Source organism: Orbicella franksi, chromosome 3 (genome assembly GCF_964199315.1).
Source record: "Orbicella franksi chromosome 3, jaOrbFran1.1, whole genome shotgun sequence".
Taxonomy (NCBI): domain Eukaryota; kingdom Metazoa; phylum Cnidaria; class Anthozoa; order Scleractinia; family Merulinidae; genus Orbicella; species Orbicella franksi.
The window spans coordinates 29,951,566-29,970,843 of NC_138147.1; the positions used below are offsets into that span (position 1 = coordinate 29,951,566).

At 41.0% G+C, this 19,278-nt stretch overlaps 1 protein-coding gene across 1 annotated transcript; it reads right to left on the reverse strand.

The window, feature by feature from the left end:
• Window positions 1-3: 3 nt before the first annotated feature.
• On the reverse strand, window positions 4-18,653 carry LOC145481846 (uncharacterized). The gene is made up of 5 exons (XM_081460405.1): window positions 18,434-18,653; window positions 10,936-11,783; window positions 8,551-8,896; window positions 5,173-5,394; window positions 4-4,316 (listed from the first exon to the last, which is right to left on the reverse strand). Exons 2-5 carry the CDS (start codon window positions 11,566-11,568, stop codon window positions 3,241-3,243), a joined length of 2,277 nt encoding a protein of 758 aa, XP_081316531.1. The 5' UTR covers window positions 11,569-11,783; window positions 18,434-18,653; the 3' UTR covers window positions 4-3,240.
• Between the last annotated feature and the right edge of the window lie 625 nt (window positions 18,654-19,278).

A 19,278-nucleotide genomic window follows, 5' to 3' on the forward strand; every position in this document is an offset into this window, starting at 1 on the left:
TGAAAGAAGTTGGCTCGACATTATTCTTTAATTAACATCAGTCTGACTCACTCATTCATTCACTTCGAGTTCACCCTCTAATTGTCTCGTCGACCGCTATGCAACCAATCAGATTCGCGTATTTTTAATTAAAACATGTGTCCAGTGAAGGTTGATACACCTGAGGGAACGCTGGCAAATATAATAGGGACGCCAAGTACGACGCGTAGAAAAAAAAGGAACTTATATTTTACCTTCGAATTTCGCAATTGTCTAGATCTGTTCAGTGCGCCTATCGGTCTCAGAACTTGCTCAAGCTACATATGCAACGCCAGCGTTCAACTCCAATTGAGCCGCCGCCGTTCGCGTTCCCCAAAATACTCAGAACTTAGTTACTTCACGTTGTTGTTGTGCAGAGGACGGCAAAGAAATAAGCCAAAGATCTATAACGCAAGTGCTGGTTGCGTTCTCAGTGCTGTTGCCTTCGTGGTTTGCTTAAGTTCTTTATTATGGCGGGAAAGGGGACTTTCTTGCGAAAAGTTTCTTCATGTGATCAGAAGAGTTTCGCCATGTCAGCATGTCCTTGTGACCTCTTATCTGTTGTTGATCGATCTTCATATGGCTAATACTTCGACTACGATGCGTTCAAGCGGATTCAACAAGTTGTAACTTTGTTCCTATGCAGATATTTTACTCCAGAAATGAGACTTTCTCTATCCAGGGGTACAGATGTGTATTGACGTTAAAAAACCCAAGTCATTCGGTGGCGCCGATGAAATTTCACACCGAATCGAGTAGAGCGCAAAGGAAAAGCTTCGACAAAGGAAGAAGGATACTTTATTAAGTGCAGGGGGTCCTTGCAACAACCCCTGTCGCCTCATACTACAAAACGCAATTTCTTAAATAAGAACTGACAAATCATGCCTTATATTACATACTGTGCCGCTAAATATGTCTTAAAAGTGACAGGATAAGGCAACATAAAAAGGACACATTTCGATTTTTTTTATTCAAATCGACACACTTTTACACTAACAATGTATCAACATCATAAATTTCTAATTACGGCAACCTGCACCGATTTTAAACACAAAGGCTCATTGGTAACGACAAACCTTAGACTTATAGGGGATGACATTAACCCCCTCAAAACACTGGACAAGCTTGCTTTTCCCGTTGCTTTTTTTTTTTTTTTTTTTTTTTGTCTTTTTTTCGCTTCTTCTTTTTCATCAATTTGAAATTAAATTCAAGAAATAAAGCAAATTATAAATATTTCTCTAATTCACACATCTTTTTAGCTAACGTAACATCGCACTCATCAGGGCTGTATAACTGTGTTTTACAACCCTTTTGTCTTAAACGATCTTCATATAAAAAATAAAAATGCGTTTTTTAACGCTTTCGAATCTGTTCAACAATGTTTTATCGACTCTTTTATTTGAAATAAAAGATTGTCAAACAAAAAAAGAAATGCCACTCTGACTGTCAACTTTAACACGCATTTGATGCGCAAATCAGCAAAATAAACCACGCAAAGAAAACATGAAACTATTCTAGTTATCACACCGGCACATTCTTGCTTTGGTCCAAAGAAAACTAGAAAAACCAGCTTCCAAATAAAAACAACAAACAAAAACCTAACCCCACAAGTTTAAACACACCCCACGTTTTCAGCACACCTAAAATAGTTACATCTCCTTAGAAAGCACTGACGTGATGAATGACGAAAGCACAATGTTAAGCACTCGATACCTTACAATCACTCTAGTCCTCGAAGCATAGCCAAAGCTTAGCATACAGAAAAAAACAAATTTATATCGGTAAAAAGCTCGCTCCTAGTCTGTGGCTTTCAGCCCGAAAAGGCAAAGTCTACAGTTTCTGGGGCTAAACTGACAACTGTTTGCAGCCATAATGATTTGTAATCAAAGTAGCTATGTAACCACATCACGCAGATAGCATGCAAAATTTAGCTACATTGATGTGTGTTGTCTGCACGTACGGCTCCATTGTGATGACAGACGACGGAAATCATAAGACCGTGGGTGGAATTTCCCGCACATTCACGCGGCGATAATGGATGAAGTCTGCGAGGTTGCCACGAACCACAATCACGTACCACGGACGATAACAATGAGTAAAAGTACCATACCGTAAGATATTTGACTTCCTTAAATACTTCACGCTTATCAACTGACGGGAAATGGCGATAAATTGTGGCACGTACTGACTTGAAGTCTGTGAACGTCTGTCCTGCTTCGTCAAGAAAAATACTGATTTATCTTCAGTTAAGGGTGCAGATGAAAAGAAGGTTATGAAGGCTATTGTGCAAATGAGAGTGAAATAAAACTCCGTTTAGAGACCCGTTAGACGATGAAACATGTGTGCCCCCCTATGCGTAGTCTTGGGCTAAGCGGAGTTGTTGTTGAAGCAAATAGTGGATATTTTTCATCAACAAAACTTTGTTTGTATAAAACTTCTGAGTGCTTGTTAGCATTTAGCAGTAATTTAAGTTTCCCTGACTGGCTAATTCATACGCACGTGTAAATTTCGTTCACATATCTGGAATATGGTCGCTCACGAGAAAGTCTACAGGCCACACCTAAATGATGTGCTTACAGTGCGCAATGCAGGACGTCCAGGGACGTCTTGCCAGAAAAACACCTTCCGATTTAAACGTCAATTCGTACGTTTTTAAGATTAAAATTCCTCCAGTCCATTACGAACTTTGCGTCGCCCGGAAATACCAATAGAGAGGCTCACATTTTTCAGCATTTTTCAGTATCGTAATTGAAGAACCTCACTATCTAGAACTCGGTTATCGCAAACTTCCCGCTACTTTTCACTTACGGTTATCTCGAGCACCCGACAACTCCAATTATTTTCCTTTATCTCTTAAGAGCTCGAGATAACGGATTAACACAGTACATGATACGACGGATCAAATGTCAGTTTAAGCATGGCTATTAGAGGGAAATAGTTATGAAACCAAACAAAAGATTGTGCACGGTCGTGGACCTTCCAACATAAATCTTGACATCTTTGTTTGCTTCTTTGAAGTTTACCAAGCTTCGTAGCCATTCCCCTCTATTAACTAAGATTTAAGCAAGAGCAAGATCAAACATTTTAAAACCTCACAAAAAATGTTGGTTAAAACAGGCGGACAGACTATGAAGCAAGGTCTTTTGACAGAACGTTGCATAAACACATGACTTGTAGGTCAGGCAAGGATTTCCTTAACTTTCTCTCAGCTGAACGCGACCTTCAATTCGAGCTGCCATCTTCCATTTCTAAATTCTCGGTGAGCTTTTTTATCTGCGCCAGGATTTTGAGGGCGGGGCCTAGTCTGATTGACATCCTAGTCAACAAATGATCTTCTTGCATTAAAACAAATGAATGCCCGTCAATGTGTTCCTCTCTGAACGCATGCGCAATGTCTGGTGAGCCTGTGAGAGCCGACACGAAGTGACACACGTCATCAACACTCCATTCTAAGACGTTCTCGTGCGAGTCCGGTCGAAAACGAGGCACTAGCTTATGAGGTGATACACGTGAAGGTTCCTTACCACCACTCGGGGAAGCCTTGGGTGTGGCGAATGGACTGTGTCTTTCGTTAGAACCCGTAGAAGCCTCGGGGCTTCTTCGGATCCCACAGTCGCGATCGGAGATGGTCGCTATGGGGTTTCGGCTCTCGTTATCAGTTTCGTTTTCGTTCCCATGTCCCTTATCTACCGCCTCGTGTCTCTCCTCGTCCACTTTCGTTGTCCGAGCCTTTGTAACGTTTTTGTCATCGTCCACGTGACCGTTGACCGGGGTAATGTTCTTGGGAGATGCTGATCGTGACGCGCGATGCATTGTTAGAGATGAATGCGTGACCGGGAGACCCTGAAGACTGGCACGAGCGGCTGCCGCGGCAGCTGCATTGGCTTGGATGAAGGAAGATTGGAGAGGAATGTTTTGCGTAAGAGGGTTATGTTGGGCCGGAGGTGTCAAAAGTCTGTAATGCATTAAACTCTGGTGTAGCGCCGAAGGCACTCCAGGCATGTTGGCTCGTAAAGCTTGATGGTAAATACTTGGGCCGTGAGGCGAAGCCAGCAACAGGGGATCTGGTAACAGTCTGGGCGAGTTGTGAGACGGACTCATTAGAGGGGAGGGGCTGGGAAGTTGTGTAAACGGGTTGAATGGCTGGCAGTTTAGCGGCTGTGGTTTTTGTTGTTGCTGTTGTTGTTGTTGTTGTTGTTGCTTGGAGCTTTTTGCTGCTCGTGCAGCAAGTTCTCGTTGGAGAGCCTCCGCATTAACATGGTTCTCAGGGTTCATCTCATTATGAGGATTTAAAGCATCTGTAAAAAAAAATAATAATAAATTGCAATATTTAGCGAGCAAGCCACATCAACCTCAACTGTTTTCATGCGGCCGGGGTCCTCCATCCTGGTCGAATTGGCTTTAGTGGAGGGAGGAAAACCGGAGAACCCGGAGAAAAACTCTCGGAGCAAGGCGAGAACCAACAGCAAACTCAGCCCACGTATAGCACCGGGCCCGTACCGAACCTTGGCCACGTTGGTGGGAGGCGAGCGCTCTCACCACTGCGCCATCCCTGCTCCCCTAAGAATACACCAGGCGGCCAATCCAATGCAAACTAATGTCTTGAATCAAGAACTTTAACCCTCTCAGACCTTGATGCAATTCGAACTTTGAAGTAGCCTGCGTCGCAGACGGTCTAAACCGCGGGTACGGTCCACTATATCGGGAATTTTATGACACGTCCGGCTGCAACGCAGGCTAACCTTTAAGTCGTGGGTGAAATATTCAGGTGTGATCATTCAAATAAGATATTGAGCTCTTTTTCCTTGTGGTACTATTCATTAGCTGTACAAAGTGGTCCTGGTTTATTGCTGAGCGGATCAAACCCAAGCGTGTGACCATTAAAATGAAAGCTTTTAAGCTGTACTTTCAAGAGGTACTGTTTATTATGCTGTACAAGGTGCTCCGACCTTTTAAGTCTGTAGGTAAAACCCCAGTATGTGGCCTTTCAAATGAAAGCTACCGAGCGGTATTTTCATGTGGTACTGTTTCGCCTCTTAAGAAAAACAAGATGTGTGGAATTAAGCTCTAGCGTGTGATCTGACAATTTAAATTAAGGCTATTGAACAGTGCTTTCCTTTTCCAGTGATTTCTCTGGTGCAAATAAAGACTCACCTTGGTGGACCGCCCTGAAAGCGCTCCTACTCCCCGGGGCCCCTTGAGCTCCACCAGGGGATCCGCTAGTTTCCTGAGATTGCGAGCGATGGTGATTTGCCAAATCAACCGTCAGATCTTTTCTTGCTTGCTTGGAAGCCTCGGCAGCCGAGGAATTTAAATATTCCGAGGGAACATCCCTAAAGAAGAACGTGCTTCTCGGGTCGAACTGGAACCGGTCGGCTAAGGAAAAAGAGTCAAGTAGATTTTGCTTTACTAAATTTTACCAGAGGGGTGTATTCCGGGTGGAATTATCCTACGACAAAGCTGTTTTAAAACCAAATTTAAAACGGGGCGTCGGCTGCCGCTTTCTTTTATATAAATGTCCGCATTCTTCCATCCATATTGACTTTCCATTTTATGAAAACAAACATTTCCTCCCCCTCCAGTTTGTGCTTATTTTTAACCCAGTCAAGAATCGAAATAACCAATTGCCCCGACGATGGCTATAAAGGTAATATCAGTTGACGACCCCATTCCAGAATCATAGCAAAAAATTAATTCTAGTACTGTTTTCACTTTGCGGCGGTAAAGCAAAAAACTGTAGAAAACAACCCCGAACGATCAAGTCGTATAGAAGCGCTGAAAGGAGAAATTAGCAATTTATGAGCTCGAGCAGACTTTGTCGTTGTTAACAGATTGCTTTTGTGTTCTACACCGTGATGTGTGAGTTCAGTCGCTTAATCAAGTTATCTGTCTGTGTGATATCGAAATTTACAGACTACTGGATGGTCTTGATATATTTATATCGCAGGCAGTCAAAACAGGTCACCAAAATTGCGACGTTGAATCGCACATAGATTTACAAAAAGAAAATTAAAAGAATCCAAAATGGTAGTTATCACATTTATGTGTGATTTCAGTATGATGTATTTGTTGCCATGACAACTACAAACTGCTTAGTGATGGTTGTAAAACGCTAATTTCCCTGTCTATTTCCAGCGTATGCGGCAGTTTCCCTGTGTTCATCCCATATCCCACGTCATTATTAAAACGGAAAAAAAAATAACATTAAAACGTCCGGTGAGTGCAAAACAGACGCGACTCAACATAAGAAGCAGAATATTGGGTTTCCATTCGAGATTTCCTGCGGACTGCATGGTTTGCACGGGATCCATCATGTCCTGTTTGAACCTTGCCCGCAATATCAACATTGCACGAAAATAACTCAACTACGATATCCCACGCTTTTCCTGTCCTTCGGACGGCCCCACGAACCTTATACTCCGCTCTCTTAAATCTTCCTTTCTTAGGAAATTAACTCAAAAATGAAATCATTAGCAAAAGTTCACAGCTTGCATGCATGCGTTTTAAAGCTTTTCGCCTCACAGTGGTTACTTGGACGTATTTCCGTCCTTAAAGTATATCAGGAAAATGGATTTTTAAGTTGGCAACCAGCAGAGCGACGTTAATCCGGCTTAAAGAGGCACGGAAAGATGATCCAAAGTATAATTTCTTTGCAAACTTGCAGCGAAGATAAATGGTTCGCGGGAGAGTTCTCTTGCGTGCTGTGACGTCACTAATCTAACCGTTATCGTCGAGGTAACAGCATTTTCTCACGTACTCACAAGATCTCGCAATTTTGCAAACTTAAAGATGCGGTGTTACTTTTTTCAATTCTGTTGTAGGAGTTTTCTAGAAAAACAGCGAGTTATCGGCGCACAGAACTTGACAAAGCAAAGATTTGGTCTGGCAAAAAATTCAGTTATACCGTTCTTCACACATTTAAGAATTGGTCCCAAATTGAACGCTACACACAACATGCTAATGATAAGAACAACTTCGTTTGTAAAATCCTATCAACCGCCGTTAAGTCAGCCAAGAACCATTAACATAAATGAAAATAAAACTACCAGAGTTCAAAAATGATGGAATTGACCTTAAATAGCTTCATTTCAACACTCAAGTTGTATTTTCTTACCGGCTTTACAATCTAGTCTTAATTTTTTTTTTTATCAACCCTACAAGACAATGTCGGCGTATTGCGAAACGGAATGCGTGAGTGAGTTTGTTTTGATACGACGGAAATGCAGAAGCTTTTTTGCTCTTGTAAAGCCGTAAAAAGAACGGAATAGAGATGTCAAGAAGCCGGAAAAAGCAGGTCATAAGTTTGGCCATAATACCTTGATAGTTTGCCTATTTTAGTTAACAACGGTCAACCATAAATGAATGCCCTTTGAGTCTTCATGGGCAACAAACTGTTCCAAAGGAGAGCGTGAAAATCAAAATACGGGGAGAGCAGAATTAACTGTATGCTTTGCCACTGAAGTGGTTGAGTGATGATCATATCTGATTTCCTTTGTACAGTGAGAAAAGCTTTGCCCAGTTAGCAGAACTTACTCAAGCGACTTTCCACTAACGGCACTGATCCCGGCAGTAAACACGAAGTCTTCCTAAGTCTGCAGAATTCTTCACCGTGTTGTAAGCTGTAACTCACTTGGAAAAAGAACTGCTCCGCTATGCTTTGCTTAGTTTGACCTTGAACTCAGTTTTACACAACTGTATTGTTTGATTGACATTTTGATCACAAGATATTAAAATATATACGATATTCTGCAAAAAAAATTAACCTTTTCATCAGGACATTATGCATGATTGCCTGCACGACCGTTGTTGATGCAAAAAAAAATAATAGTAAGTGAGACCTTGTTTTTATTCTTTAATGAAAGCTTCGTCAAGATTCTCTGGTGTCCTCGCAGAAAAATGAAAGCAGGAATTTTGGATTGTCGAGTTTAAGATAACAAAATAACGAAATCAAAATTTCCTCTCGCGTCGATATTGCGTGGTTTAGAAATTACCTAAATCTAAACCGCAAAGTGCCCAGTTTACTTCAAAGAACTGTCTTTGGAAAAGCTTTTAGTCCTCGAGCTCAAAAATTGTCGACTTGATCAAAGTGAGGTTACAGAGACAAAAAAGTGACTCTGAGGAGCAGTAACACCTCAATTCAAATTGATATTTCAGTATTTTGACTCTCTTATAGTAGCATTGTCATATTTTTAAATGCTCAATTTATCGCCTAGTATTTTATCAATTACTTTGATTCGGAATTACAAACACGTTTCCAAAATTAGCGCCACTACAATCTCCAACACCATCCGCCCAAGTATGCCTTTGATTGCTCAATTTCTTTTGGCCATTTTTAACCCGTCGGACAATGGCATCACGAGATTGTCTTGTAAATTTTCGCAACAACCAAGGAGAGTATTTTGACTGCGCGGTCGTGGAACAACAAGATATATTTTGCTTCATACAGGGCAGCCCCCATGCAGTTGGTGAAAGAATAAATAAACTTAACACTGGAGTTCTTTAAGTTTTAGAATAAAACTACGCTTTGCTTACTTGCCCGTCTTTTCATAGTGCCCACTTTAGCCAGGTTTTCAGGTGACAAGCTTCTCGCCCGTTTCGGCGGCTCTGTAACCGGAGAGAAGGGGCTATCATCTACAGGTTCTGAACACTCAGAGGCAGTCGAAGACGTTGAGTGCGGGGAATCTCTCAAATCGACACCATTTCTCGCCGATGTGTTCATGTAGCCGTCGATATCAGAAGATGAACCGTGTCTGGCACCAAATTGTAAACCTTGCTCGAAGCCATCTTGCCTCCAAGTCGGCTTAGAAGAGTCTTTTCTTTTTCTAGTCGGAGAGGGCGGAGAGGAAACACTGCATTTACTGGCTAATCTTCCCCGGTTCTGTTTCCAGGAAAATAAAAGCAGTGAGGGTTTGAAGCACTATTGTCTAGCGTTGTTAAACAAACTTGTGGAAATCTCTGATAGAGATAATAGATGCGCGCCTTATATGGGTCGTCTTTTAGCCGTTGGGTCCTGCACCCGGTGCATGTTGCGAAAATATAGGTTCGACTTAAATACTTACTTCTATAAACATCCTAGGTTGCCACAGTGTTTATAATATTAGCGGAATAAACACGAGATAAGCCACGTAGTCTGCGTTACATGAAGTACTAACTGAAAAGATTGTACGAGCAAAGTCTCGAACTTATTTCAATCTTCAATTCTGGGCTTCGCCCAGTTGTACAAAAGGACATGCCCACAAACTGAAGAGGCCAGTGAAACGAAGGATTAACCTTAAAAAGCGTTAAAAGAGTCTTAATAGGGCTCTACGCCAATAAAAATTCCATTAGCTTTCGCTTTTACAGCCCACCACGTCTGGAATTATACAACGAAAAAAAAAATGTCAGCGACTGTGTACGTGATAAAATGTGCACGGCGCCTTCGAACGCACAAAGGCTACTCAAGTAAACCCGTGTTAGATGCTGACATTTGACCTGTGGGATGTAAACTTTATTAATTAAAAGCTATGCAAACCACTCATAGGATTTTTGACTTCCTTTGAGTTTTGTTTTAACAGTACGGAACATTCGGAAGTTGCTGTCAACTGAGGTCGTCCAAAAAAAGACATAACCTTCATTTCTGCCACAAAAAGAGTGCAGGTGGCAACTTTGAAAATATTGATATTTGCACGCAATATTCAGCAATTGAATTGTGTTTCCAGTAATCGTCGAGGATCCACGAGTGTTATCACCTGATGTTGGAGCGACTGACCCTCGGCCGCCGGAGATAGAAAACTTCACATGTCATTTCTTTGTCATATCTATTCGTTTTCTCTTTTTGGCCGGAAATGACTTGATTCGTGCGAAGCCAAGGGCATTGTCAGGCTCCTGGTAAGGCTCCTCATTTGCCAAAAGCAGGCGGGCTTTTGCTCCTTTCTGAACAATAATTTCAACTCAAATTATATAATAGCTCGAAGTGTGCCAAATTCGGAAACAGGTTAACCATTAAGTGACAGAAATCTGCCATTTTTATGCACGCTCCGTCGAGAAAGGTCGAAAACGTCGGTCATTAAAATTCTGCGATTAAAATATCTTGTCCACAACGTCAATATAATAATCAACATGTTCAGGTCATGTTGAATTGTGAGTCAACAATGGAACAATAGAAAGCATTAACAACTCACTACCCGACATTTGCAGCAGAACTTACTTGCAAAACCTACCTCCAGCGGTGAAAGAATTATTTTTGTTGCACAAAATTGAGCGGGTGTTGTTTTCGTACGTGTGATGTCAAACCTGGGTTTTGCCGTTTTTTAAACCCCCCGAACCATCTCTAAAGTGTGAAAAAATTTCAAGAGCTATTGTTACTTCTAAGCTGTCAATTTTATCACCACTTCGCACCGCCTCCTCCGTCAGCTTCGAGAGCATCCGCAAACAGATCTAGCGAAGCCTGTGTTCTTTTACAAAATGTCAAAACGCAACCCACACCACGATTTTGGTGATTTTTTGTTTCTTTGAACTCGTCTAGAAGACATAATCGTCTTAACTTTAGTGTTTGCAGATTGTTATTGGGTTTTTTTCTAGGGTTATTTGCTCCAACATACAAATCCCGGGTAATGAGTCAACTGAGAGCTCTCTGGTAAGGGTAAGGATAATTTTTTTTTCAACCCGTTAATGGGTGGGCAAGATATTGGAGTACATTGGAGCTAGCCTAAAAAGACTTTGGCTAGCTTCAGTCTCCGGTCTTACTAGACATAACCTAAATCAATAAACAAAGAGAATATCATGCGAGTCTAGGAATAAATCTCACCTGTGCACGCGTATGAAACAACAGTGTATTGTTAGCAAATTTTACCGGGCAAGCCACAGAAAATTTAAACTAAAGCACATTGTAATATCTAAGCCTACCCTTGTATAAATATAGTCGAGATAATCCCTTACCACAGGCGACGAAATCCTGCAGCCCAGGCAGTCGCATATAGGTGGATGAACCTTAATCAGTCCGCGTGCTATCAAACTTTTAAGAGATTTCCCTTTGTAGCGGATACTTCTTTTCCAGTCTTTTGCAGTTTCCCGTCCGCTGATGTATTGCAGCTCATTCGGTGTCAACCACTCGCCTTGGAATAAAATGCAAGGTCCTTTGCTTCCCTGGCACAGCTTGGACACGTAAAGCAGCGCAGCGTTTTCACCGCATTGAATTTCCAACGGTTCCTCCGTCACGAGCCCTTGATCAGGTCCGGCCGGTCTTTCGTTGTTAACGTCAAAGCGAATTGGTTCGCCCATGCTTTTCTGACCCTCATCGCTTTGCTCTGTTTTCACGCTGAAATTAGAACTGTCCGAGTGGCTGAAATTTATGTGAGCAGGCCCTGAGCTTGTCGAATTTACGCTGGGATTTTGAGGAGGCATTTGTGCGGAGGTGCCGGCGCTGTTGGTATGTTGTGCGTGAGACTCGTCACGACTGCTATCGTCGGATGCAAGTTTTTCTCGGAGTGTCTTAAGTTCATTAGCATGTGGTAAACCGGTACTTGTCTGCAACGGTGGGGTCGCTTTCTCGACAGACTCACTCGCAGCCATTTTCAAATCCTCTCGGCCTGAAAATCTGCAGATCCACAAAAACGCGAAGATTCTCGGAAGTAATCATGTGGGCAAAATTTGCGCCGCGCTCGCTTGTGTTTTCGTGTGGCGACGCTGGCGACAAGTTTTCTGCCGTCTGTCGCCGACCAAAGCCTGTCGCTCTTTATTTGATGTGATACCTTGCTGGCATCGCACTCCTATGATTGGCTGGCGACCTGTCGGAGTGGAACGCTTATCGTTAGTCCGACCAATCAGATGTAAGCAGTGAAGTAAATAGCAAGTCTACTATTACGGCATTTCATTGTTCTGTCATGAACGCTAAAGTCGTGTCTGCCAGCCAATTTGCTTGAGAGTGAAAATACAATTAAAATTTTCCATCATTTTGGATGTCAGTATGCGAAAACGATGCAAAAATCGGGTCGATGCAGTTTTAATGAAATTGTTTCCGTTCGGAAAGGAAAGTTCTTCCCGTTTCAGAGCTGTGACGGAGCCCATGAAACTGGCCATTACGTAAATGTATAACCCCTGACATTGCGTCGAAAGTTTGTCCAAGCGATGCAAAATGTTTCTAACCCCAATTTGTCGTTCTAAGAATAATTTCACCGTTTGAGGCTTGGCACAAGCACGATCAGTTTCACCATTTCTCGCACGCTTGTCGTGCTTAAATATTCATGGACACGTACAACGGACATATTCATAATAAAGTCATTGTGCTCGCCGAGGGTTATGACGTCATGCAACCCACGCAAATGGGTTCGAGACTAAACATTGAAATAACCAGCGATGTGATAAAATTGCTTCCACTTCTAAATAATGTATTCACCAGGGTTGGCAAGTGCAGTGGATAGAAAAGAGAAATCTTAGAGATACATTCGACTTTGCAAAAAGACCAAATAGATCGCAGGATTTTGCCAGAAGCATTGTTGCAATTCCCGACAATTCAACGGGCCGCCGGCCAGAGGAGATTTCGAGCGATTTCGCAATTGCACTGAAGCGGCCGTCAGTAAATTAATACCACAATTACGGGGCGAAAACTGATGCAGAATAAATAGGGTTTGGTTCTGTATATTTTCTATCGAAGGAAATTATTTATCAAAGAATTAGCAAGGCTCTGGCGAAAACCTTATTTACTCTAGCGAAATTTTCTTCTCAGCGGTAGCTGACGAGAGACTGAGTAATATTTTAAACGATCGAGTTTTTTTGAGGCGTTTACTTTCGCTTTCAAACGATATCCCAGTGGCATATGAATATCAGTCTCGCGGTTTCGCTCAAACCACTGAAAAAACCGAGGCCGTCAAGGATATCTCTCGTAAACTTCGCGCGGTCAATTAACCGGGCTTTGGGTTTTTGTCAGATTTTACGCTATTATTATTTTATCATTTACTTTTTTTTTAATTTTAAAAGACCTAGAGCTTCTTTGAAGGTTCCGGGATAATCAAAATGTCACGCACTGATTTTCAAAAGGCCAAAAACGTAGCATGTAGCTTGTAATTGTAAGGAAAGCGTGCCAGGCTTTTCTTGCCCTTAATTTAACATAAACATTTGATTTGTATAAATGTTTGCGATACACAATTGTGTTATCTTTGGCGTATTGTCGTCGGCTGTTCAGCCTCTTGACTCAGGAAATGCACCCTTGCTTTCCAATCTCCGGATGTCCGACAAATTCGATAGATAGATACTTAAACGCTGATGAACGCAACTGAAACTAATATCGTTAAGAGCGAACCAAAAATAGCAACGTCGGTGACCAGCGACGCGAAAAATGGTGAACTTGAATGAATCTGTTAATGTTGTGGCTGTACACACAAGCAGGTCTGCAAAGCAAAATTGTCATCATATACACAGCAGATATTCCGTTAAAATTGATCAATTGAGAGAGAAAACATGCTTGTGTTTTCAACCGATATATGCCCAAACTTATTTATTGAGAATAATTGTGGCCTTGAACTCTTATTGTTTGTTACGGTTTATTGCAGAACAAACTGTTACCCTTGGCGACGGATTTTATTTTTTACGCTAAACATTCCATTGGGAACTTAATCAGTTTCTTCTCATAATGTGTTAAACGAAATAGCGAGCCCTGCACCGAACTTCGAGTCACCGTTTGTTGACTGATACAAATCAACAGCTTTAGCCCTGAGCATGTTCAATAGTTCGCACGAATTCAATCCGAGTCATAGCACACTGAAACAAGTCACCATCACAAATCAGAACTGTAATGGTGTCCTAGCAAAACGCGGACTAGAGAGATTAAATTTGGGCGTCTTCGCTAAGTAAACTTAATTTCCGAATCACTAGTCGAAACATGGCTTAGTGAAATGACAAGCACAAACAACAACCAACGGATTGTTCCTCCATGATTTCGAGAGCGCTTGCTCAACCACTTTTGCGCTTTAAACATGGAGAAAACCTCTTTTTGACGACCAAAAGCACAGCTGGAAACGAGCGAAAATGTTACTTCCTGATTCTGTTGAATTCATCCTAAATTATTGAAGTTGCCAGGCAGAATCAAAATTTCGATACTGCTTTGGCAACTTTATCTTAGAATCTTGAGTATGTTTTGGAGTGAATTGAATTGAAAATTGTTCAAGTCAAAACTAAGCTAAGCTTCCCATGCAAGTGTGCTTTAATTGAGGGAGAGATAGAAAGCAGAAAAAGTAGAGCAAAGGAATTATTTATTATATGCAAGAACCATTTGGAATTCCTCTGTTTTACTGACCACTAGAAAAGGCAACTTTTATGTTAGCACTACTCCTCATAATGTTAACGACAACTTTTAAGAGCGACGATTAAACATTTGAATAAACTACCTGCATGGATGAAGAAAGAGTTACAGCTGGACAGCCAATGCAACCATTGTAAGTTACATGCCAATGCCAGCTGCAAATATGTACAGTGCACTGAGAAATAACCCGGCGTAGAAACATTACTCATGACTGAAATGCCCCCATTGATTTGTGTTTCATATTTAGTTCAAGGTAAACTGTAGAATCACTGACCGACATTTTTTGTCAGCCTTACAGAGCTGAAAGCACAGTTGAACTAGAAATACAAGATATTTGTTCGGTAAATGAGCAAGAAACGGCAAACAGAATGCTTAAAAACCTCTGTTTCGTGTACCTAGGTTGAATTTTATCTTAGTAACCAAGTGATAAACATTGCGTCCACGCATAACAGTTCCTCCATTTCCAAAGTTCTACAAACTGAAAGGTTACAATGACTTACTAATTCAGAAACAACCATCAATGGTTCTACTGTATCAGAAATTCGAATAACAGAAAAGTAAACAGTGTATCGGTTATAATATTTCAACCTGTTTTTGCCGGAGCCATTAGAAGCTACTAGAAAATGGTCGAGAATGACACGTACGTGCAAGAAGGATTTAATAAACTATATCGGCTGCCCTTCAAACAACGTTACATTTTTTACTCATGGTAAAATAAGATCGTGTATCTTTTTTGCCTTTTCCTTTGATTATAGTAGTTGTGAGCTTGAAACTGGTTCACAGAATACAATTGATTTGTTCAAGGCCCAACTCAATAGGCACTACTTTTGAATTAGGTCAGATTAGTCGGCTTTGCGATCGACTGCTCTTCAAGCTCCTCTTGAAATTTTCCACACGAATTTGCAAACTACACTCTTTCTTGCCTAGAACAGTCTTTTGAATATTAAATTTCTCTTCAAAACGAAGAATCTTGGCGAGTTTAACTGCCTGTGTGGATGACCTTACCAAAGCGTGCAAAACATTTCGGTTTTTGGATATAATGCAATTGTTCCTCACGACTTGCTGCTAAGGGTTCCCATTGAAATTTAGTGGGTTTCGTACAGGGTTTTCAGTCCGGGTTTGCTAGCAAAGGACTAACTATAGATAATTCAAATACCTTCAAATCAATGCTCATCCTTTTCATGCATTTAAACGTGTACTCTCTTATGAATTTACAAGTAGGAGAGGGCTACATTTCCCAAGTTTAAAGAGGGATGGAATTTGATAACTTAGGAACTAGGAACTGTAATTTATTTCAACTATACGCTACATTTCAAACATGATATACATTCTTCATTTATTTTGTTCCTTTTTTGCCTTTTCGTTTGAACATCTTTGTTGCGAAACTCAGGCCTATGTGGACATATATTTTTCAGGGTGTACTTAAATTGTGTCTATGTATTGCTTTAAATCAGGGCAACTTAGATCAAATAGTTCTGGTTTCTTTTGAATTGATTTTTTAGACATTTACTTTTTCTTACCTTTTACAGACGTTAAATATTAGATTGTACTTTGAGAGAACAAAACTCAACGAGAACAGCTGCCTCACAGCTACAAAGTGATCTTAGAACAACGGGAAAAACCTGGCCTTGAGCCAAGCCAGTGAGGACCTCGCCATTTGTCTTGCAAGGTGGGTTCTTAATACCCACTGTATGAAGGTTTCCCAGTTGGGAGTTTTCTGTCATGGCTTGCAAAGAAAACTCTCGCATAAGACATCACCTTGCATAGAAAATCCAAACACATTCAATGCCTTCACAACTCAGGACTCATTGTGCAGCTCAGCTGCAATTCTCTACTATCAATAAGACTTGAATTGACAATTTAGTAACGACAGTTCACTTATTTCACTATATATCATGATCATATCTCAAAATACTTTTATAAATGATGTATGCGGTAGAATATGAACGTTTTACCTTTCACCTTTGGTTTCAGTGATCATCGACTGTTGCCGGAAACACAATGTTTAATGAAACTTGATTTCTCAGGGCGGAAATTGTGCATTTTTAAATTTGGCCTCTTCGATCAACTGACTTTGTCTTCTCTTTTGAATTTGAATGCTTTCATGCCTTTTCTACAATAATAAACTATTTTATCCCTTGGACAGTCTTTAATATTAATTTCCCGTTGTAAAACAACAAACCTAGCGAGAGAACAACTGCCTGTTTAGGTGACCGACCTCAGAGCAGCTGCCAAATGTCGTAGCCAATTTTCCCCCATTTGGTCTTGCAATGGGTTCCAAATGACCACTGTGTTTTGAATTCAGTGGGTTCTGTTTATGGGATTTATGCTTCGGTGTTTTACAGACATAACATTTATATTAGCATGCCTGATGATGGTCAAACTAATCAATAATTCCTTCTCAGATATTGAACAACCACTTGGTAAGAGGAAAAATTGAAATCGACCACTGAGTAAGATTTAGACTTAATACACAATTTAGGAAATGCAATTTTAATAATCTAGAAACGAAATTTTAGTAGTGAGCTTCGATTTATTGAGGATTGCAAGAAACTCACATCAAGATGGCTCTGCGGCGATGAACTTCGAGCTTGAATCACAACATAAAGCATGGTTTTTGAGTTAACTTATGCTCGCTCTCTTCATGAGATTGAAACAATATCGGTAGACTATTGAAAATAAAGCTGATCACTACTAACTCGTGGAAAAAAGCTAAATTCGCCTATAATTCCGATCATTTGGAATTAAGCGTAGTGTTTCATCAAGGAAATTAGATATTGTGTTACCCCCATGATAAGATATTCGGAATCTGGTGTGAGACTATTATAAAACAGCTCTCGAAGCTAAGCCATCGCAGTGAAAAAAATTGTGTCCTCTAAAACTGTATGTTTTACCTTGATATGTCACGTAGAAACACTGCAATACTTTAAGTGTAACTGAGGACAGCTTGCAGTTATATAAAGATCCCGTAAAGATCTCAGCAGATGCCCAGGAAATTAAAATTTTCATCGGCTATTGGCAACCACTGATTTGCTTGGTCATCAGATGGATAGCGCCAGGGTTCAACGGTCTTCGCCGCAGTTCTTTCCCCACAGTTATCAGCCGTTAACATGATCACTGCTAGCCGAGGCTTTTACAGTTCGCCCTAAACCAAGATCTCGTGAATAATCTAAGGCGTATTAAGCTATGCCCGATTTATAAAGCTTCATATTACAAACTGAAGTCTTCACACAGAGATCTGAAACTTTGTCCGCCGTGATTGATGTGTACTTGACTGTCACACTCCACACTCAGGCTCTAGTACGAACCTTCCACAGTAAAGAAGCGCTTTTATTCCTTGATTTTCGTTCTTGTCTTCTACTCGGTCGAAGCAAGTTTCACCGAGGATTGGCGAGTCGTTTGGACTTATAAAACGGGGTTGACAGCAATCAAAGTGACGACTCGGAACCAGAAAAATTATTTTGTACACCATAAAGCCAGAAGTCTTTCCTAGCCCGCCTTGCATTGCCCCTGTAATTGATGGAGCGTGATAAACGACTGAGCGCGCTAACATGTCGTGATGTGCGTCGGTTTACAGGGAAACTCAGAACTGGAAATTTCAAAAGGACTGTTAAATCCTAAATAATCACAATACAGTCATTAAATTCAAAATGCGCATAAATTGATTCAGGAAAAAGTTATGCTAGTCTGCACGTTCGTTTCGTTTTGCATCGCACAACGATTTTCCGGCTTAGTAACTATCAAAAATGCGGCCAGCGACGGTCATAATAAATAACAAAAAGATGATTGATCAAGAGCGACCGGCAAGAAAATTTTTAACTTCATCGCTCGCTGGAGAATTAACCCCATGAATTAACGTCTTGTTGCCGGAAATGTTGCCCTGAGAGTAAATTTTTGCAGTTGCAGGGATAATAATGCTGTTACAAACTCGAGTCATTTTGTTTCAGATATAAACAAATGCACAGCTTGCGAGCAGAATTCACAGCAACGGGTGCATTTATTTCGCTGGACAGGGAGGTCGGTTGATAGGTTGAACATCAGTTCAATCCATTAAAAAAAAAATTTATTGTCACGGCGGTTATAAATGAATAAGACAAAATGTGAAAATGAATTTTACAAAGACTAAAGAATTTAACACACCTGGTTAGAGAGGACCGACGAGGACCCACGCAAAATTGGCCGGACTTCAGTACTATCTCGCCGATGTCGCTTCGCCAGAAAATTGATCCAATGATTACGATGAAAAGAATCTGACGAACATTGCGCAACTTAGGGCCGCCTTTTTAGAGCCTAATCAAATATCGATGAGATTTTTATTCAATTCAGATCTGATGACAGCGTCGTGCAGGAATGAATCGCACGGATCCGCGTGCGGCGTGACCTCGTGTCGCGCACGCACGACAATGCTGACGTCATAGTCCTTTGAGGAGCGGTCGCTATGCAACCATTGTGTGTTTGATTGATCATTCAAATCCTTCAATTGTTTTCAAGATAAGAGAGCTTTGCTCTTGGATCATTCGTGAATCCGCTCCGAGACAGTGAATGAGACAGTGCGTGTATTTTCACCGGCAGTTTTTCAATTAAGTATTGTTCAGTATACGAAGCGCGTGACCAATAAGCAATAAGCACGGCTCATGTTTTTGTTTTCGTAATTTCGTTGCCTGTCGACGGAGGCATCAGCCTGGCTGACGGCGTTCGAATATAAGCCGAGGCAACCATTGTTTTTGCATGCTTGATACTGACAAGATTTTATTGTTTATCAAATAACTCGAGATAACAGGCAGGCATAAGTCAGTATCAGTGGAAAAAAACACTATACGCAATTGTCGCAATTGTTCGGTAAACGTCACAGAACTCTTAAGAACTCTTTCAGTCAATCAATCAATCAATCAGTCAGTCAGTCAATCCCAAATACTACAGTTTAACCCCATTAACTATTTTACGCAGGTTAACGGGCGGGAGAAAACAACTTTATAGATATTTTG

Coding starts and splice junctions, on each gene's coding strand:
- LOC145481846 (XM_081460405.1), bottom strand. CDS start 11,568: ATGGCTGCGAGTGAGTCTGTCGAGAAAGCGACCCCACCGTTGCAGACA. Junction 8,897..10,935: donor GCAGGATTTCGTCGCCTGTG/GTAAGGGATTAT, acceptor TCCTGGAAACAG/AACCGGGGAAGATTAGCCAG. Junction 5,395..8,550: donor CACTATGAAAAGACGGGCAA/GTAAGCAAAGCG, acceptor CTTTTTCCTTAG/CCGACCGGTTCCAGTTCGAC.